This window comes from Balaenoptera physalus, assembly GCF_965194825.1.
Source record: "Balaenoptera physalus genome assembly, chromosome: X".
NCBI classification, from domain to species: Eukaryota; Metazoa; Chordata; class Mammalia; order Artiodactyla; family Balaenopteridae; genus Balaenoptera; species Balaenoptera physalus.
This window is the reverse complement of record NC_138903.1, coordinates 130,377,932-130,400,505: the sequence shown is the minus strand read 5'-3', so window position 1 is coordinate 130,400,505 and position 22,574 is coordinate 130,377,932. Positions and strand designations below refer to the sequence as shown.

Sequence of the window (22,574 nt, the reverse complement as noted above, 5' to 3'; positions counted from 1 at the left end):
TTCCTCGGCCTTTCTCTTATAGCACTGAATATCAACCGCCCTATATCGGAACCATACACATCTGTCATATCACTTCTGTCACATCCCCAAATGGGAGCAGGTATCATTCATCCTACTATGACTTCTCATCTGCCTTCATGGCTCCCCAACACCACCCAACACACTACTCTGAAATGAACCTAACTGATGAAATAGCTGCACACATTGAATGGAATAGCAGGGGCTAATATTCCAAGAGCCATGTCACTAGCTGATCTGTTTTTATCTGTATCTTGTATTGTTTTGGTGACTAGTTTTTTTTTTTTTAAGATGACTTTTACTGGTTAAAACTTTGAGAATGTAATTTTCCAAAACTTTGTATGAGCAATTCAGTTCCCATTTTTTTCTCCAGTTTTTTACTTTACTGACTTCCTAAAGAAAAAAGTAGGGATTCCTAGCACAGACACGAAAAATAAGGCAAAGCACCATAGACTTGAGAAATCAAACCCTCTGTGGACCACTCCAATGACAGCAACCCAGAATCCTATGCTCTGGTACTAGATCCACAATATCCAGAAATCCAGCCCATCTATTTCCATAGAATGGATTTTTCCTTCACTTTCTACTAAACCTGTGTTCAATAAAAAAGCCATCATTATACAACTGCCATGCAGAAGTCATTATGCTGAGGTTAGAGAGATAAAGCCTGATCCCTGCCTTGATAAGCTTACAGTATAGGAGGGGGATGGGTAATTACTACATAATTATGACATAAGGCAGACTGAGGGAGATAAGTGCTCTAGTAGAGGGACCTGCAAAGTCTAACAGGTTGAGAGGTAAGATGAACTCCCACCAGGGAACGCACATGCCATGGGAAAGGACCTAGGACTGAGCAAGATGGTGGATAGGCTCTAAAGAGATGAGGGGACCGCAGGTAAAGGGGACAGGGAAACCAAAGTTTCCCTGAGTTGAGAAAGTTCTATGCATACCAGAGAAGCCCAGGGTGGGCCTGTGTGGTTGGAGTCTAGGGTATAAGCCATGGGAAGTCACTGAGAATTTTTTGTGTGTGGAGAGTGGGACATAGAGTGATATGATCATACCTAAAAAAAAAAAAAAGACAACAGCATTGTGTAGCATAAGTTGGAAGGGAAGGAAACTGAATGAAGGGAAGTGAGTTGGGAAGCACAGGTAGAAATGGGAAGAAATATTTGAGAGTTACTAATAAGCAAAACCTATGGGATTTGGAACTGATGCGGCTATAGGAGAAGTAAGGCAGGGGAATGAGAAAGTTGACTTCGTACATAAGACACAAGGTTGTAATGTAAAGCACAGGGAATATAACCAATATTTTATAATAATAACTTTAAATGGAGTATAATGTGTAAAAATACTGAATCACTATGTTGTACACCTGAAACTAATATAACATTGTAAATCAACTATACTTCAATAAAATAAATAAATTTTATGCCTCATTGGGGTGGGGAATTGACTTCAAGTTCTCGAATCTGAGCAACTGAGGATCATCCAAATGTCAGGGCTAGATTTAGAAATCACCCATACAGCAATGACAGCTTAAGCTATGGATTAAATGAAATAATCAAGTCAAAGTGAGTAACATGAGAAGAGGGCTGACAGGGAACCACCACCAAGATGTCTACCTTTAAGGAAAAGACAGAGGCAGTGGAGACTGGGAAGGAACAGTCAAGATGGTACAGAAACACAGAAACCAAGACTTTCAAGAAGAGGGTGGTCAAAATTATTGAATGCTGGGGGGAGATCAAACCGAATGAAGATTGAAGTGAGTCACTAGATTTGGCCAGTAAGAGGTCTGAGTTCCAAGAAGGTACTTGCGATAAAACTGGATACTAGAATGAGCTGGAGGAATGAGTGAACCGGAGATGTGGACAGCCTAGAATATTCTTTCCAGAAGTTTGGATTGAAGTGAGAGATGGGACAGTAGTTTAGAGGAAAGCTGGTCCAACACTTGACCTCTTTTTAGGGGAGTAAACTCTCAAGGAGACAGAAGATACCAGAGAAGGGGGATGACTGATGGAGCAAGATTGTGTAGGAGACAGACTGGGGCCTCAGCTCGAAGGAGGTTTGAAGAAACCTGCTACGTGGGGCTTCGTTGGTGGCGCAGTGGTTAAGAATCTGCCTGCCAATGCAGGGGACACGGGTTCAAGCCCTGGTCCGGGAGGATCCCACATGCCATGGAGTACCTAAGCCCGTGCGCCGCAACTACTGAGCCTGTGCTCTAGAGCCCGCGAGCCACAACTACTGAAGCCTACAGGCCTAGAGCCCATGCTCCACAACAAGAGAAGCCACTGCAATGAGAAACCTGTGCACTGCAATGAAGAGTAGCCCCCGCTCGCCGCAACTAGAGAAAGCCCACGCACAACAACGAAGACCCAACGCAGCCAAAAATAAATAAATAAATAAACAAACCCTGATCTGTGAACCATCTTTAAATCTCTGATCATTTAAGGCCAGATATGCAAAACCCAAGACATAACCCATTCCCTCACTGAATTTTCGTGGATTAGATGTACATTCTCACTTTCATGGTAATTCTGAGGATGTGTTCCCATTAAACTCTTTTTATCCTAATAGTTTAAAATTTTTAATATTGAAATATCTTTTAAATCACATATTTAATCAAAAACTGAGAAAAGGCTAAGAATGTATTCAACTCTATGATATCATTGCATTTCCTGGAAGCATCACATTTGAATCTACAATCAACACATGACCCATGACTAGTACTCCAGATCCTTCTAGACCACCACGGTCTTTGTGTAATTGTCCTTTCCATCAACCATGAATTTCCTTTGACGGAAACAACTGCTGATGAAATTTGGGAAGAGAGAAGCCTTGTCTTGCTAGAAAAAAATTCAGGCCCTCATTGCCCCAAAATAAATAAATAAATAAACAGGTAGATAGATAAATAAAAGACAGGCATAGGAAGAAGAGCTCCATTACAAAGCAGCTCTTCTATTTAATGATCTCTTTCATCACCTTCAGTCTAGCTGGAGGCATATTTACTCCATACTTAAAATAATGGCATACGTTTATTTATTTATTTATTTAAAGAATTATCTTTAAAGAATTATTCCCCTGCTCTCCCCTTAGCAGATGTCTGCTTCCACATTTGTTTAAAGTCAAGCAGAGAGTCTGTGATAAACCATAATGGAAAAGAATACGAAAAAGAATATATATATATGTATAGTTGAGTCACTTCATTGTACGGCAGAAATTAACACAGCACTATGAACCAACTATACTTCAATAAAATTTTAAAACAACAATTTGGGGAAAATGCTAAGAACACTATCAAAAATAAAATCAATAAATCTTTTGAAATTTACATTTCAAAAAAAACCAAAAAAACAAAGTCAAGCAGAGGAGAAGGATGGGGTAAGAGGACAGAAAAAAAGGTGGCAAGATCAAGGCAGAATATGAAGAAAGATGGTTTGAAGAGCAAGACGCGTGGAAAGCTTTATTTCAGTCCCGTGGTAAAACAAAGTGAGATTACTCAGTCTACTAAATAGGAAGGAAAAGTTCTAGGTATACACAGCCCAAAACTTGCTATGGACTAAGTCATAGGTTGTAAGTAATTAAATGCATAATAAGTCTGTCCTGCCAAATATATAGTAAATGCTATCAAATGACATTTAAAGTGTCATTCCTTAAAAATAAATAAATAAACCTCCCCTGTCCAGTGATGGCCTGCAGCACCTAAGCCACGAATCTGCATTTGAGAAGCACATTGGCTTCAATGGCACTTAGGCTCTCTCTTGGTTCCCAAGTAGGGGGCGACGAGCTCTGGGATGTGACGTCACAGTGCTACACTGACATGCTTGTGGTCACCTCGCCACCTTCTGCCTTTGGAAGAGGGCTGGCCCAGGTGGAGGGCAGGCTCGGGGCTGGCAGGAGTCACCTGGGCTGAGCCACCGCATACAGACTGGCAGAGGAGAGGCCCGCTCCCTCGGGGAACAGGTCAACCTTCTGTAATAAACAGCCTCGTACACACATCACACTGGGGAGTGCAGCACAGAGAGGAATGAGGGGACACCCAGAAACCCTCTGATGCCACCGAGGAGAACCCTGGAATTTACCAGACTGTGGGCCAGGGGGAAGGCATATCTCGTGAGGATCTCAAACATATCTCTTCTGCTGTGGCCCTCCTGTTTCAGCGCGAACCTCAGGTTTCTCATGTCCTGGGGGCAGAAGAGAAACGTGCCAGTTCAGTCTGCAAATCGAGTCACATTTGTTAGCAAAAAACCTTCTATTCAGGTAGAAGATCGACTTACCTGAATGGGCAATAAATCTAGACTACTAAGAAAATTACTTTGTTTTGTACAATATTTTGAAACATCCGGTTTAAGAACACCTGAAAATATTCCCATCATAGTCATGATTGTCAAGACAAGACAACTCGTGTTAAAGAGAAGACAGAGCTAAAGTTCACTTGATAGAAAAATCAAACCTTGCCTTGAGCATCACGTCTGTGTCTGTCTACTCTGACTGGTTTCCGAGGTATTTTATTTATAAAACGGTATTTTATTCTTAGGACTTTTCAAATGTGTATCTGCCATAAAATATCATTTCAAAATTGTCAAACATGTCATTAAAATACAGAAGCTCTCTCCCTCTCCCCTCATGCTTTTAACTTTAAAGTCTCCCTTTTAAAAATTAGGAAATGACTGGCATTTTAAGCTCTAATACAAGTAATGTAATACATTTTTTACTAAACAATTTTACTTTCACAGACTTCTATAAAGACCACATTAAGGTGCCCCATAGGAGGAGTGACTATGCTTCTAGGAACTAAGAATTAATGCTCAAAACCAGACTTTAAGGATAGTTTCCAATACATATCTCTTTAAGAAGCAGGAAAACCTTCTTTTAAACTGAATTCAAATAAAATAAGCTCCCTTAAATATCAATTTGTATTACACAGCAAAAGATATAACATTCTAACTTATTTTCGAAGCTGGCAGTTTTTGAGGTTGTCTCTTAAATCACTCATGGTGCTGTGGCTGAGTGATGGCTGTTACCTTCTGCACTGCACTTTCAACACCTCAGGAGTGAGACAGATCCAGCCCCTGCCCTCTCGGATGTCACCATCTTCATATTTTTCCAAGTGCTTTTTCATTTGTTATCTCAACAGCATTCTTGAAGCTTCCTAAGTCTTCAACATGTAGGAGCAGCAAAGGCCTTGCCATACACATCCCAAAATGCAAAGGGGAGTGAAGGGAGTGTAAGGCAACAGGCTCTCAGACCCCTCATCAACGACCCAAAACCGATCTCTCTGCATACAGATGGCATCTACTGGGCCTCGCCAGCGCCAGGATTCCATGCTTTCTTTTTTAAAAGCACGTAACTTAATAACATCCAAAAACTGATTCACAACATATTCCAAGAACACTGGGATACCAGTTGTTGTCTCATGATGCAAAGCACTAGTCAAGTAGAAGGAAAAAAAATCATTTCAATCAGAAGACGTGCTTTCAAGGGATTTGCAACGAACCCCGAGTACAGCACCGGCTAGCTGAGTATCCCCAAGGCTCACAGACATATGAAGGATTTTCTTCCGACCAGCCTTGGTTCCGATGATAACTCTGTAACATCATGCTCTTAACCACTCAACCAGAAACTAGACCATTTCTAGATAAATATTTATCCTGGTCCATCAGTGATTCAAACCACTACTTTCGATGTGCCAAAGTACAAGTGATTGAAGCGACTTCATGTGGCCATCTGATTCAGATGTAATCAAAGGACAGAAAGAATCACTACCTTGTCTTGCCAACAAGAAAAATGCAGTGGATAAGGCAAATGACTCACAGGTGGCAGATCACCAAATCTGTAACAGAAATATGAGCATATACGGAGGCGTAAGTTGCACCTGGTCTCCTAGAGCCTGACCCATCAGGGAAGGACACCTGGGAAAGAGCCTCTTGGTAGAAGAAGCTCGCAGTCAGACCCCTGGCGTTTAGCAATTGGGGCACTGGGCGCTGAACCAAGCCTCGTGATAACAAATGAGTAAACACACCCCTGTTGCAACAGCCTGGGTGGGATGGTTTGGCTCTGCCTTTTTTTTTTTTTTAAGCTCTGAGTTGTCAGCAGGGGATGGCATGGGGCCTGGCGGGTAAGAATTCATATATTCGGAGCTACCTTCTCCTCGGTTGCTAGATGACAACCACTGGGACTTCTATCCATCATGTGCAAGTTGCCACTGGCAAGCAGAAATCCCCATGTACGGACCTGGTAGAGCCAAATTTGTAGGGGTTCTACGTTCTTGTTTCGGTGAAGCAGCACAGTTGTACTGTGGTTACTGCCTGCAGATGAAAGGGAACCTACGGGAGACAGGAGGCGAGTCTCTGTCCCACTGCAGCAGATTCTCTTTCTGTCACCTTCAGGTCTGTTCCTGAGAAAACGGAATTCGACTCTCAACATCCGTGTTTCCAGGGAGATAACTGAGTTAAAAGGTTGTGCTACAACACTGTTCTAGGCCATTCATTGTCTTTGGGCTTGACATTAATTCCAAGAAACATACATATGCAACATTTGAGAATTATGCCTGCCCAGCTGTTCCCAAGACCTTTGTTCTTAGAGTAAACAGTCAAAGGGTAAGAGTGTGCTTTGTGTTATTAATTTGGGGGGATTAACATTTAAATACAAGTTTTTCCCATTGATAAGGCAACAAATAGGATTTTTTTCCACTTGCTTAGAATGAAAGTCACTTTGAAATCATCAGAACCTCCTTTTCCCTGGAGTGCTGTAATATAACACTCTCCTCCCATGGGTTCTTTTATGCAAAATGCAAAACCTTCCTTAAAAGTAAATCCCCACATTTCTAGGCCCAAAAGGGTAGACAGTAGCTGGGATTATAGATAAGGCATTAAGGGAGCTTGGATTCAACCAAAAACAACAAAAACAAGCCAAGATGGGGAGTGAAGGAGAATTTCAGTTCAAGTCTCATCGTGACAAAATCCTTTGCTTTCTGATAGAGTGTACTAGTCTTGACCTTGTACAAACTGGAGACAAAAAAAGTATCATCTTCATAATCCAAACAAAAGTACAGGAGATGGGCTTTAAGAAATTACAGTGCACAAGACCAGGAAAGGGAGACTTGGGGTGGGATTCTGACTCCTGCATCAGCTCCTCGGGGACCCATAGGCAAGGAAGCCCGTTGAGCAAATGCCTCATTTCCCATCCACAGAATGAAGGACTCGGATTGCCCAGGGGTCAGCAAGTTTCAGCCCAGGTCAGTCTTGGTGTGGTCTTCAAGCTAAGATTGTTTTTTATATTTTAAAAGGGTTGAGAAAAAACAAAACGCAAAGAAGAACATATGACAGAGATCTTGCTGGCCCACAAAGCCTAAAATATTTGCTTTCTGGCCCTTGGCAGGAAAAGTCTGCTGACCCCTGCACTAGATTGATGGTCAGATACTTGAAAGAGTCCCAGCCTCTGGGACCCAGCCTTCAGAGATTATCTGGGGATTTGGGGTAGAACCCAAAGCTTTACCTTTGTCAACCCGAAGAGGGCTTCCCAGGTTCCCTTCATGCATATTTAGCTGTGGGAACCACTGGGACAGATGACCTCCAAACCCCTTCTAGCTCTTTCTAGGACTGGGCACTGTAATCTTCCGATACAGAATATCTGAGAAGGAAGTTTTCTTGCAAGAAGGTTTATTCTGTCGTTTGCAAAATGATTATCTCACCGGATTTGGATTCCAACTTTGCCATCTGTTGGGTAATCTTAGCTAAGTTACCGAACTCTTCTTAGCCTCAGGCTCCCCATCTATACAATGGGGACACCACTGTCCATCTCAGAGGACTGCCCTGAGGATTTAATGCAAAGCCCCTAGTACCTGTTTGGACCGACAGAGATGCTCAATGAACAATTACTATTATAACTGGCTGAACGTTACTATCACTAAATCTCTGCTGTTCCCCATGCTGAAACATAACAGGAGGCCACCATCTCTGAACACCATCTAAGCAAAAGTGGGAGGGGCTGTGAGAGGTAAGAACACAGACTCTTCACAGAGGGAAAAATCTCCTGTATTTCTCCTTCCTGTTACGATGTGAAGGTGTCTGGCTGGAAACACATCACACGAAGGAACACCAGGAGCAGACTTGTGCAAAAACAAAAAAGTGTGAAATGTGATTTATGAACTTTTCTTCCTAGTCAGTCAAGCAAACCAATTGACTGGCTCGGGTTCTCACACTTAAGGACGACAGCAGGTCCCTTTCAAAGGAGCTCTTTCCCCAGGAGGTTCTGGAACGCTTGATCATGAAGGGAGAACTACACCAGGGCCTCAGATAAACAAGGGTCTTTGATTTTTCTTTTAAACCCACATTCACTTTTTACTTATCATTCAACGCTAACGTGCCTATTTTCCCGTAAGAAAGTACTGAATCTCTTACTTTACAAGTAATATCTAGCCCATAGGAATTCTCTCCTCTACTTGTGGCGCCTCCCATTTTTTCAATTCTTGAGATCACACCCAGAGGAACATCAAGTATTAGAGCAGAATCCTGTAATGGACAAAAAGACACAAGTCAATATTTCTGTCAGTACAATTAAAACATCAAAAACATATTTTTAAAAAACCCATGTGCTTTCAGGGCATTTTTACCTTGGCCCTTTTACCACCTTTTATGAGTAAAAACATGACAGCGATCACACATGAAAAAGCAAGCATGATAATAGTCAGTTATGCAACCAAAATCCATCCCCAAACGTGTGCCATTCTGCACTGCCTGCAGAATAAAGCCTGAACTCCTAGGTACACAACTCGAGGGCCCCGGGACGCTGCTCCCAACCTGTCTCTGTGGGCTGCTGTCCCACAACGTTCTATGCTACAACTAAGTAGATGCCTTCACCATTCTCCAAACATTTTGTCTACACTCAGGCCTAGGGGTTCTGTGCACGGCGTTCCCTTTGCCTAGGATGATCTGACTTTCCCAACTACTAACATTCTCCAACGACGCCCCGCTTCCCATTAGATCAGACAGAGTTGACCACTCCCTCGTCTGCAGTTCTGCAGCACTCGGTTCGGACTGGTGTTACACCACCTGCTTCAAGTCTCACTGCCGTGAACTTCCACATCCGCATTCCCCCACTGGAAGCCAAACATCGGGAAGCACTTCTCCATAGCTCCTCACCCAACGCTGGACGCAAGGGGTCCAGAGGGCTGCTGGCACGAAGGACGGAATAACGTCAGTAAAGTCGTACCGAGATCGTCACACCAAGATAACAGCAGCTGCTGTGTTCGGAATACATCATCTGTGCCGGGTACCACAAAAGGCCTTTGCGTGTATCATCCTCACAACCATTCTGGACACAGGTGAAGTATTCCCATTTCCTGATGTTGCAACCAAAGCTTTAAAAAGCTTCGGTAACTGGCTTAGTAACTACAGGGAAGGGTTGAGATTCAAGCCAAGGTCTGGGAACACATATCAAAAGAACCATAAAAATGGTCCTACCCTTTGACTCCATAATTGCACTCCTAAGACCTTATCTTACAGCTGTGGAGCAACAGGAGGAAAAGCTACATGCGTGAAGATGCTCGATAGAGCCAGAGGTGGTCATTGGGGCAAAGAAAATTAGTCAGTCAACTTGATGGAATAAGCACGCAGCTACTAAAATAATTATGGTACATGGAAAAATAAGTTTAAGTGCAAAAAAGCAGCATACAAAATACACTGTGACGACAATAATGTAAAATATATATTCATATGGACAGAGATAGAAAGGGCTACACAAATTTTTTAAGCCAATATCTTCTTTAATGCTCTGTTAGATGACTTCGCTAACAAATATTTTAAAAGCTGCTTATTGAGTTTTTGTTCTTTAAAAGATGTCCTCTGGGGGGAATACAAATAAAGTTAATTTATTCTTTTACTTTAAATGCTTCTCTTTAAAACACAATACAACAAACTAAGCATCTCTTCACAAAATATAAATATAGCTCATGGGTGTTCTAGAAATTTAAAAAGTATAAGACTGTGGTGTATCCATGCCATGGGATACTGCTCAGCCACAAAAATGAATGAACTATGGATACCCGCAACGACCCGGAAGAATCTTAAGGGCATCATGCTGAGTGGATAAAGCCAATCTCAAAAGGTGCTGTATGGTTCCATTTATATCATTCTTGAAATGACGAAGTTTTAGAGCTGGAGAACACAGAAGTGGCTGCCGGAGCTGAACGGAAGGAGGGTGTGGCTATAAAGGGAGCATAAAGGCTACAAAGGGAGTTCTGTAGCAAGAGAAGAGTCGCATATTTTGACTGGTGGTGGTGGTGACATGAATTCACACATGGCAGCAGATGTCACTGAACGGTATGCAAAAACACGCCAAAAATGAGTGCATGCAAAAACTGGTGAAAGTCAAGTACAGAGTCTTAGTTAACTATACTGTGCCATTCAATGTCCTGGTTTTGACAAAGCAGTGCAGTTATTAGAGAAGCGGGGTGATGGGTACCCAGGAACTCTCTGAACTATTTTTCCAAGTTCTTGAGAGTACATAATTATTTCAAAATAAAGTTTAAAAAGTGTGAGAGTATGGCTATCGTGGTGAAGAGAAAAGAGCACAAACTCTAAAGTTGGACAAAATTGCTTCCAAACTGAGTTCTGACATTTATTAACTGGATGACTTTGGCAAGCTACTGTACCTCTCAGCCACATTTACCTGTAAAATAGGCATGATTAGAGATAATGGACTTAAAGTAACTGGCATGGTGCCCAGTACATGGTAGCTAGATAACAATGCAAGTTATTATTATCATTATTATTATAGCAAAGACTATCTTAGTATGTGAAAGACATAACTGTGCTCTGCAAATACAGTGGATCAGTATGCTGTAGCAAGTAGTTACAGGGCTTTCTGTTTGTACCTATAAGGAGGCATCTTTTAGCTGGCGCCATGCGGTGAGACCCCTCACTCCATGACTGAATTCCAAATGCTTAGAGATTAAAGACACTACTTAGTAACCATCTACATATGTAGCTGAATATTATAATGTATTTACTTCTCAATATAATCTAGTTATTAAAAATATACTATCAAGGGACTTCCCTGGTGGTCCGATGGTTAAGAATCCACCTTCCAACGCAGGAGATGCAGGTTTGATCCCTGGTTCGATCCCTGGGTAAGATCCCACATGCTGCAGGGCAACTAAGCCTGCGTGCTGCAACTACTGAGCTCGCGTGCTCTAGAGCCCACATGCCACAACTAGAGAAGCCCGCAGGCCACAATGAAGACCCAGTGCAGACAAAATTTAAAAAAAAAAAAGATATTAAAAAAAATACGATCAGGCTTCCCTGGTGGCACAGTGGTTAAGAATCTGCCTGCCAATGCAGGGGACACGGGTTCGAGTCCTGGTCCAGGAGGATCCCACATGCCGCGGAGCAACTAAGCCTGTGCGCCACAACTACTGAGCCTGAGCTCTAGAGCCCACGAGCCACAACTGCTGAGCCCGCATGCCGCAACTACTGAGGCCCGCACGCCTAGAGCCCGTGCTCTGCAACAAGAGAAGCCACCACAATAAGAAGCCCGCATACTGACACGAAGAGCAGCCCCCGCTCGCCACAGCTAGAGAAAGCCCGCGTGCAGCAACGAAGACCCAATGCAGCCAAAAATAAATAAAAATAATAATAATAATAAAATACTATCAAGCAGTCTGTTACTATGCTTAGATTATATTGAAATTTACGAGTATCAATTCAACTGTACTCCTAAATATCAAACTTGTACCTAAAAATACATAGACAATAAATGAAAGTCTGATATCCTAATATCAAGGTGGAAGCAAGAATGCAAATTTAAAAAGCAGAAGGATTAGAAGTGAGTGAGACCTTACTGTTCTTTGTCCCTGCAGTGAGAAAATTCCTATAGCTCTGATTACCCTGACCCAACACATACCAGAAAATGGGACACCGAGGAGAACCAGCCAGCTCCTGACCAAAGGCACCCAGAGTCTAATGAGGCTAACCTGCCACATTCTCCCCGAATGACAGGTTCAAGATCAGATAACCCAGCAAGCCCAACTGGAAGATCCAGGAATAGGAAAATTAGCTTTACTCTCTAGAAACCTGAGTCATCACTATCTAAGTATCATTAAATATTTAAGGATTCCCAAAGGTCCATTCTAACTCAAAATCTATTCCTCTGTACCTGTACGTATCTAAAATAGCTGAGAAGTAAATGTAACAGCTTAAAAGATGCAATCATTTGCCTTCTATCTTGAGTGCATACTGAGTAACAGAAACTACTGGATGCTAGGGACCACGGAGAGAAATAAGATGTAGGTGCTGCCCTCACAGAGCTCAAGGCCCAGTCTGGGAAATGAGACACATGTACCCAAATAGCCACAATGCTAGGTTGTAAGTGCCAAGAGCCATTTAAAAAAATCCAGATGAAGTGGAACGGGAGGTCAGAGGGCAGGACGATTTCCTACTGATGGGGTCACAGGATGGCTCTGCTGTGATGGCAACGTTAAAGATGATCCTTAAAGGGTGGAATAACAGCAGCTGGAGACTGGCCTTCCAAAAACAGGTAACAGTGACAGTGGCTACACGTGTGGGAAGCATGGGAATTTTATTTTAAAAAAACAAAAACAAAACCAAATGGGCCAGGTTTAAGATCAGGTGGCAAGGGAATCCCCTGGGGAGTACCCCAGGGCTTGAATCAGGGTGACTGGGATCTGGGAAACGTGTCCTGGGCAGAGGACTGCAATGACGTAATGCTGCCGTATGCACATGCATCCAGCAGCGCTGAGCGCTCCGCACCAGCACAGGGAGGGCCCACCCATTCCCTGCAGTCCTGGAAGCTAATGTTTCAGTGCAAGTGAGAGGATCACCAGGAGGATCTGAAAGTGGAGACTGTCCGCGGTGGAAAGCAAAAGAAGGAGGTGAGCCATAGGGAAGAATCACAGAGGCAGGCCCAAGTGTCTGGGACAACGGTGGTCCCACCAAGAGACATGAAGGGCATAGGAGGGGGTTTTGGAGAAAGATTAACATTGTGAATTTTAGACACACTGGGTTTGAGTGTCTAAACACACTGGGTTTGGAATCTAAAAAAAAAAAAAAAAAGAGGCTTCCCTGGTGGCGCAGTGGTTGAGAATCTGCCTGCCAATGCAGGGGACACGGGTTCGAGCCCTGGTCTGGGAGGATCCCACAGGCCGCGGAGCAACTGGGCCCGTGAGCCACCACTACTGAGCCTGCGCCTCTGGAGCCTGTGCTCCGCAACAAGAGAGGCCGCGATAGTGAGAGGCCTACGCACCGCGATGAAGAGTGCCCCCACTTACCGCAACTGGAGAGAGCCCTAGCACAGAAACGAAGACCCAACATAGCAATCAATCAATCAATAAATCTTAAAAAAACAATAAAAAATTAAAAAAATAAAATAAAATAAAGCAGGACAGCGACTAACACCTCATGGAAAAAGCTGCATGCCTCCCTCTCTGCGCGGCTACTCAGGGACTTACCTCGAGGCCAGTACTCACGTTGAGTTTCCCTTTAGCTCTAGAGCGTGGCAGGATGAGCTCCACCCCGGCCATCGAAGCACCTGGCTTAGCTAGAGAAAACTCCTTTTCTTCCCAGAGCCATGCCTACCTACAGTGGCTAGTGGCCTGTCAACAGCGGCTAGTGGCCTGTCAACAGCAGTCAATTTCAAGTAGCTTCAAGGCAGCATGAATGGAGCTTTCAAAATGGGAAAGCAAGGCTAGTTCCATCAGGCCCCCATTTCCACGGACACACGCAGCATACATCCCTGTGCTTTCTAACAAGTCCAAAGAGACACTGGTTACCCAGTGGTTCCTTCCCTGAATCAACTCCTCGAAGCAGGGTGTTCTGCATCTAGTGAACTGCCTCAACCAAGGAAATCCCCAGCTAGGCCTCCGGGCCCGTGGCTCTTCAAAAGCCTGCAGTGTTACACGAGGAACTGGGCTTTAGTTGCAGTCGGAACACAAGCCGACATTCTCCCGGACGCAGGGTGAGTTCAGGCAGGGGGTCCCAGATCGAATGCGAAGCCGAGGGTTATTCTCAGTGCAGCTCAGACTAAGGCAATGAGTCAGACTTGCACGGCATGTTGGACCTGCTAGAACGGTGTTCGTGGACCTGTGGGAGTGCTGGGGAAACCAAGCTGTCCCAAGAAAGAGTGCAGTCTGTTGCCCTACACTTGGCATACACAGAGTGGCTCCGAAGGGCTACGGGCCTGGATGTGGCTTAGCAGGCCCATGGGGGCCTGAGGGTACTCAGTGTTCTTGCAGGGAATAGGGTGCCCACGCGAGGCTCCTAGATGTCCTGCAAAGCGTACTGACGTTAAAATAATGCAGAGCAACGGCTACGGCCTCCTGGAAACTGCTGCACGCCTCCGCTTCTGCATGGCAATTCAGGGCCTTACCTCGAGACAACTGCTCACGCTGAGTGTCCTGTTAGCGACACAGCATGGTAGGATGCTGACTTTCTTCTCGAGCAGTGACTTCAGGTACGAGGTCCTCGAAGAATCCTAAGCAGAGTGTTTTCTCAGGGCAGCTCAGACGGGGGCCATGACGAACACTTCCATGGCACGTCGCACTGGCTAGAAATGTGGTCCTGAGGCTGTTCCAGTGCTCTGGAAATGTAGCTCTCCTTAAGGAACGAGCAGTGTGTTGCCCATCACTCGGCATACACAGAGGGCCTCCGAGGGACCGACCTTTGGGCCTCGATGTTGCTCAGCAGGCCCACAGGGGTCTGGAGGTACTCACTGATCTTGGACGGAAAATGATGCACAGCCAAGGGGCCTAGGAGTCCTGAAAAGGGTACTTCCTTTAAAATAAAGCAGAACAGGGGCTTCCCTGGTGGCGCAGTGGTTGAGAATCTGCCTGCCAATGCAGGGGACACGGGGTCGAGCCCTGGTCTGGGAAGATCCCACATGCCGCGGAGCAACTAGGCCCGTGAGCCACAACTACTGAGCCTGCGCGTCTGGAGCCTGTGCTCCGCAACAGGAGAGGCCGCGATGGTGAGAGGCCCGCGCACTGAGATGAAGAGTGGCCCCCACTTGCCGCAACTAGAGAAAGCCCTCGCACAGAAACGAGGACCCAACACAGCCATAAATAAATAAATAAAAATTAAAAAAAAAAAGAATCCCTGCTCCTTGAAAAAAAAATAGAAAAAAAAATAATAAAGTGAAAAAAAATAAAAATAAACACCCTGCGTTTGACTGATAATCAAGTACAGATATCCAGGAGGCAGCTGGAAATGCAGAAGTGCAAGATCCCAAAGGCCCCTCAAACTCAAAATGCCCAGAACTAAGCACATGATGTTTCTGTCTCCAAACTACATCTTCCTATCTCAGTGGCTAGCACTCCACCCGTCCAGTGACAAAAGCTGGAAACCTACAAGTCATCCTTGACATTCCCTTTTCCACTAGGCTTAATCCAATCTCCATGTTTACTTCTTAAATCCATCTTGAATCTGTCCGCCTCTCTCCAATTCTACCAGCAACTTCTCTGGGCCACTGGAATAGACGCAGGGGTCTCTTTGCATCTACTTCTGCTCCCTTACAATCTGCCCACCGCACAGCAGTCCAGGTCATCTTCTACAGAAGTAAATCTGATGCTACCATCCCTCTGCTTAAACCATTTCCAAAGCTTTTCATTGCTCAACTCTAAAAACCTAAATCCTTAACGGGGTCTACAAGGCCTAGGTCATCTGGCCACTACCCAACTCTCCTGCTCACCCCTTGCTGTTCTCCCAACCCCCAACCCAGCCACACCATCACTTTTTCATGCTCCCTTTGGTCCCAGCTCCTCTCCTGTGCTGTTCTCTCAGCTTACTGTCTCTGACCCAGTCCACGCCAAGCATCTAGGGAACTGCTATTCATTCTTCAGACCATGGGTCAAGCATCATTTTCTCAGGACAATTTCCCAGGCTCCTCAAACGACTGCCCTCCTGTGCCGCTCCCAGGCAACACTTAGCATAGCCTGTTGTTACACCCTGGTGTGATTATCTGATTCATGTCTGTCAGTCCCACCGGAACCTAAAGCTTCATGAGGGCGACACCGTGTCTGTTGTGCGTGCCACTCTATCCCAGTGCCTGGCATGGTGCTTGGCACACAGCAGGCTCTCAAATAGTGAATAAAGAATGAAAGGTCGGGTCTGGCGCTATAGAGTTGGAAAGCAACTGACAAGTGAGAAAGAAGAGGGTAAGGACAGGGGAAATAGACATTTAGGGGGTGGGAAGGAGAAATGAACTGCAATAAAGGCAAAAGGACGCATGGAGAAAAGGACAAAGAAAGCGGCAGTAAGCAGCAATACTGACTGATCACTGCAGAGAAGGTAAAGAGCTGAGAGTCTACCAAGGTCTACAGAACTGAGCAGCCAGAGAGGAGCTTTAACAGGGCGCATAAGCCAGGCCATGAGAGGTGACGGAGTTAACAGTCCGGAAGCAGAAGCAGCGTGTGTGCACTCATTTTTTAATGTTACCAGGTGTGATAGGTCAGATTTCTGAAGCTCATAGTTTACAGAAAGACTCATGAAAATCAATCTGTGAATACAGTGTTTTAGAGTATTTTTAGTTAAAAAAATTTTTTTTGCTCAAAGCATGAAACCTTTGTGTCCTCAGAAGTGTAATGTAGTGGTTTGGGGGAAATGGAGATGGAATAGGGAGAGGATAACCTTCATATTCTTTGTCTCTTTTCCACCTCTTTCCATGAGCCCCTTAGTATCTCCATTTCTTCTCTCAGAGGCACCACTGCCCTCCCAGTGCCTCACTTTTTTTTTGAATAATATTTTCTTTCCCACTTTTTTCCTTATCTGTTTTTCTCCCATTTTGTTTCAGGCCTTCTTCTATTTTTTTTGTAAACATAATTTAATGTTATTTCCATTCCATATTTAGCTTGTATATATGTATACCTAATGAATGGTAGATTTTTGGTTGAATAATAATACATTTATGTAAACTTGGCATTTTATATTCAGCTCCTCTTAGCCTTAAAGCAATCCGAAAAAGTAGATACTGTATGTCTGTTTTATAGATGAGGAACTGAGTCTGAGAGAGAATAAGTAACTTGTGAAAGACCACATAGGTAATATATATATCAAAACTCACGCTTTTTTTCCACAACATCACATTCCACTCTTAGAAGAAAAAAAAAAAAAAAAGAGGCTGAGGGCTTCCCTGGTGGCGCAGTGGTTAAGAACCGCCTGCCAGTGCAGGGGACACGGGTGAGAGCCCTGGTACGGGAAGATCCCATATGCTGCAGAGCAACTAAGCCCGTGTACCACAACTACCGAGCCTGTGCTCTAGAACCCGTGAGCCACAACTACTGAGCCCACGTGCCACAACCAGTGAAGCCCGCGCACCTAGAGCTCGTGCTCCGCAACAAGACAAGCTACCACAATGAGAAGCCTGCGCACCGCAACGAAGAGTAGCCCCCGCTCGCCACAACTAGAGAAAGCCCGCGCGCAGCAACAAAGACCCAACACAGACAAAACATAAATAATAAAAAAAAAAAAAAAAAAAAAGTCTAGCAAGGAAGGGGAAGAAAGAGGATGGTATTGTAGTATCAGGGTAGCAGGGATGCAAGAAGGTGTTTTAAAATAAAGAGACTTGAGCAGGTCTGCGGGCTGGGGAGCCAATGAAAATGACACACGTAAGACACAGAGTAACCGGTGGGGCACTAGGGCTCCAGAGGGACTCGAAGCAGAAAGGCTCGCTTTGTAAAAGAAGACATCTAGTTCCTTCCTCTGAGATGGCAGAGGAGGAGGAAAGGAATTTATGGGAGCTCAGCGAGGATGACTTTTAACTTTGCAACAAAGCAAGAGATGAGGTCTGCAAAGGAGCTCAGAGGGGTCTGTCACTGGTGTGGTGGGGAATGTGATGAGAAGTCGATCTGAGATGGAGAGAATTGCCAAAGCAGCCACGAGCCCCTTTCTGAGGTCTGAAAACCCAAACTTGTAGTGGAGCTAAATCATCACTTAAATCCACTGTGTGACTTTCAACAGGAGGGCTCAGTAGTGCACAGCCTCTCGAGCTTGGTGACTGGCAAATTGGGAATGGATGGCAACAAGGGGCAAGGGGACCTGGGGTATCAGCAGGGACTGTTTTAACCTGAAGATCTCCGTCGTTTTGCAGCAGCAAAATAAAAGAGACGATTTAAGACTGAAATTTAAAAGAAAACCTAGAGTACAGATCCTACGTTCCCACTGACACTCCTACTTACAGACACTCTAGGATGTTTTATTATTATAGTCTTTTTAGCATTATTTCACCTCTTTTAAAATGAAAAAAGGTGCTAACTCCATTAGACGGAAGGAACTAAAAAAGGACAACGTTGAAAAGTTTCCAACGTATTTTTTTGAAAAGAAAAATACTATAGGAACCCTTTTTGTTCATGCTTGTGATAAAGTGGAAGGCAATACAGGTCTGCCACTCGTGTCAGATGCCAGCTCTTGGGTGGTACGGTACCTCGCACCTGCCCAATGCTCATTTCAGAACCAGATATTTGAGAGGCAGAAACGAGGGCCATCCATCCACCTTGATTCTCCAAGTCCTGTCTCCGCGCTGGTAAATCATCAAAAAGCAAAGTCAACAGACCCCATCATGCTAGTCACTCCCAGAAATACCTTTACCCAGTAAAAGTTAACATGTGTTCTGTCCTTAAAGAGAGTCTTGAATGGTATTCAAGAATCTTTAGGTAATACTCTGCCTAAAGAATGAAAGCACTACGGTCCTATCTCTTAGAGGAAACCCTAATGACAAATTTCTCCTTGAATTTAATCCAGGAAGAACGTACTGTTTCCGACTGTCAGATAATGAAAAGTGTACACACGACACGCTGCTCATCCCACCGGCAGTGCTAAGGGTTATCATCTGCTCATATGTGCATCTCCGGAACTCCATCCTATTTTTAAAGAGGGGTTTGTGGAATGACCAGGAGTGAGACCTAGGAACTTTCAGATGGTATCTACCACTGATGGGGAGGGGGGAAAGGATTTCTTCAGCTTGGGGGGTAGATCCACAGGTGTTTATGTTATTCTTTACAAACTTTCTATGTTAAATATTTCAAAACAATTTTTTAAAAAGTGGGGGTGTGAATGGCAGAGATGGGTGGGGATGAATATGTATGAGTTCTAGTGGAGAAAACAGCCAGGGCAGAGAAGCGGAGGGCCGGTTTAGGGAACAGTGAGTAGGCCACCTGTGCCAGCATGCGGGATGTACAGAGGAGAGAGGTGGGGAGGCGACTCAGGGCTGAGCTGCAGAGGACCAAGAACACTGAGGAATCTGAAATGAGGGAGGAAAGGAGCCACTGAAAGTTTCCAAGTGGGGGGCAGGGAGAATGTCTGTAAGAATGTCTGTGGGAGCCAGAGAGAACGCAGTGGGGAGAAGACGCCGGCAGGGATGGGACAATGAAGACTGCAGAGGAGAACGGAGGAGGGGGGAGGAGGTGACTCCACGGTGACTAGAAGAAGAGTAGCACCATCTAGAGAAGCAAGAACACCCACAGAAGGAAGTGGCAGGGAGAAAAAGCAGGAGAGTTTTGGCTCGGCCGTGCACCTGGGATGCCAGGTGGAAAGTCAAGGGATCCCCAGCAGGTGGTGAGAAAGGAGAAGCTGGGGCCTGAAGAAAGGTCGGTGCTAGAAAACCAGGACCGGGCTGGGGGGATTAGGGAAGGGGCCGGGCGGCGGCTGCTTTGCCCGGCAGCTGCCGTCAGATGGGCTGAGTGCGTGGGCAAGAGCTCGGCAGGCTCTAAGGAGCTTTGCTGACACACAGTGCTAACTGGAGAGAAGCGAGTGCAGCCGGGAAGTGGAGGAAGCCGTGGGGAGAATGAATAGAGAGAAGTGTGCTGAGGGCCCGGGAGCTGGAGAAGCTTCCACCAGGGAGTGGAAGGGGGAGTGAAAGCAGGAGCAAGAGGGGGACCGTCTCCACAGCCTCTGTTCTCGCCGGGGCTCCCAGCGACCTCCCCATGGCCACCCTCCAGGGCCTCTGTTCCTTCTTTATCTCACTGACCCTTGCAACATTTCACTCCCTTGTCCACTGCCTTCCTTCTAGAGATTTCGCTCTTCTCCCCACTTCCACCAAAGCCTTGTCTTACAAGCCTGCCCTCTGCTCTGACTGCGGCTTCTTCCCCTCCCCGCCCCGGAGAGCCGGGCCCCCTGTGGCTCCCTCCGCAGCCGCATCTCTGTTGGCCGTTTGGTCCCCTCAGGTAACCCTGTGGCTAGACCCGGCTGTTACGGACACCCGTACGCTCATCACTTCAGCAGCTTCAGACTCGTGTTTCCAATGGCTCCTGAGCCATTTCCACTTCGCACTCACGCAGCTGTAAGTCTGCACATTCAGACTTGTCCCCCGGGGGCTCAGCTCCAACCCACTCCTTCTCCTGTGATGTCTATTCCCACGAATGGGAGCGGCTGCAACCACTCAAGCCCAGAACCACAGGGGTGATCACTGCTGACTCCCAACTCCAAATGCCACCCAGATCCGCCTGCCTGGCTCACGGCTGTTCCTTCCTTTCTACTGCAACGTGGGCTTGATTAGGACCTGCTCGCCTGGAAAACAGAGATAACTTCCTGGATGGTCTCCCCGCCTCCAGTCTCCCCCTCCCCCAATCTGTCACACATGCTGCGACCCGACTTCCCTTCCTGAAACGCATGTGTCGTTCCCCACGTGACACGCACACTGCTGAATGGTGACTGATGACATGCTAGAGGCTGGCTAGGCTTCCAGCTTCGTCTGCTCCCTTCCCCTCCACACTCCTGTTCCAGCACATGCCTCCGCCCCTGCCGCAGTACACAGGCCCCTCCATAGCACTGGACCCGCAACGTGCAAAAGCGCCCTATAGAGCCTCCTCCCTCTCTCCCTCCTGTCCGGGAAATGGTCCCCCTTCTTCGAGACTTGGTTCGAACATCACCTCGTCTACAAGGCATTCTGTGACTCAGCATATAGCTAACCCGCCTCTCCCTTGTAACCTCATGGCACGCTGCACCCGCCGTGGGCTCTGCCACAAGACACCACACCTGCTCGTCTCCATGTTGCGCACCCGGCACCGTGGCAGACTCACCCAGGTGCTCAGTGAGTGTCTCTGGGATAAGGATACGGCCGCATGAATGAACAAAGGGTTAATCTGTCTTCCTCACCCACCACAGCGCCTGAGCCCGAAGTATTCCTGCGAGGGAAACTGGAAGCGGTCTTGCCCCCGGGGAGTCCACAGATGACAGAGTATTACAGGCCTAAATAGCCCTACTGGAGTCACGAGATCGAACGCAAGCCAAACCCCTCAAGGTCAAAAGGCGGCTATGGGATTTCTCAAAGCCAAACGCAACGGTGGTGTTCGGGACCACCAGGTCTCGCCACTAGTGAAGGCCAGAGAGCGTGACAAATAAATACGGCTGAATTCCTTCCCTGCCAGGCGCCACGCTCCATCCTCAGCCTCACGGCTTGGTGGCGAACAGACACAAAGCATCCCCGGCCTCGGACGGACGGGAACGAGGCAAAGCAGTGAAATATACAAAATAGGAGGCAGTGGCAAGTGCTCAGGAGAAACAAATAAACACGAAAGGGGGAGAGGAGGAGGGGGAGGGGGTTTGGGACCTTTAGAGCCCGTGGGCAGGGGAGGTTTCCCAGTGGTAAGTGTGAACATGGGGACACGAACACAGAGAAGGAGTGAGGCCTTCGGCGGAAGCTGGCGAAGCCTCCAGGGAGGACGTGATTTTTGAGGTGGGTTCTGAGGGACGAGAGGGCATCCAGGCACAGTGAAAACAGCCCAGAAGGGCCTCAGGTGCTGGGAAGAGGGCCGGGGCTTTGTACAGCTGGACAACAGCATGGGGAGAAGCGGTGTGAGTCGAGGCAAGGGAAGTCAGAAGGATTTTTCTGCCACACGAAGGAAAGTGGATTTTACGCTGCGGGCAATGCGGATCCAACAAGAGTTTTCAGACTGCGAAGTATGCTGCTCAGAGTGGAGGGGGAGACCCCAAAGGACGCCCAGGGGAAGAAGGCCGCGTGACAGTCCAAAGACCACGGTGCGTCTACTGCCCGGGACATCGGGGGCAGGCAACCTGCCCTTGACACCTGACGAAACAGGACAGCTGACTCCCGAGGCAGGCCGTGCTCCCACTGCAGTGTTTACATACCTGAACCACACAGGTGTCCGCTTCAAAAGGCCAGTGAGATGGCGGCTCTTTGTCAAACACATGAGAGACATTCACATTTTGCAGCAGAATCCACAATTAATGTTCTTATTTAGGACTTTGAGATACACTATAGTGACTATGTTTTGAGGCTTCTGCATAACCACCCAAAGGGCTTGCTTTATATGATGTTTTCTGCCATTAGCTGCTTGTTTTTAAACTTGGACTAAACGATGTGGCCACTCGGTCAAAATATTTATGTAAAACTTGGTGGAAGAAGAAAAAGATTAGCAGTCAGTGTCAAATGGGCATTTTATTCACCCACTCCGCGCTAATCCCTGGCCTCTGGAGTGCCGTATGAAAACGAAATAAATAAAGCTGGCCAAGTGCTCGCCCAATTACAAAAGTAATGTATGCTCACGCCAAGTGCGAGGAGGAAAACAAAAGCATACATAATTCCACCGTCCA

The 22,574-nt window shown here is 46.2% G+C and overlaps 1 protein-coding gene across 4 annotated transcripts in view; it reads right to left on the bottom strand.

The window, feature by feature from the left end:
• Window positions 1-22,574, bottom strand: part of MTM1 (myotubularin 1) — a 98,372-nt gene that overhangs the window by 46,605 nt on the left and 29,193 nt on the right. For 3 of the 4 annotated variants that reach the window (XM_082445774.1, XM_082445775.1, XM_082445776.1), the window contains 2 exons: window positions 8,418-8,528; window positions 4,098-4,199 (listed from right to left, as the gene is read on the bottom strand). In XM_082445774.1, the coding sequence (XP_082301900.1) occupies window positions 4,098-4,199; window positions 8,418-8,528 (213 nt within the window). Of the gene's footprint in view, window positions 1-4,097; window positions 4,200-5,039; window positions 8,393-8,417; window positions 8,529-22,574 lie in introns of those variants that run through there. The other variant, XM_082445777.1, reaches the window with a different exon arrangement.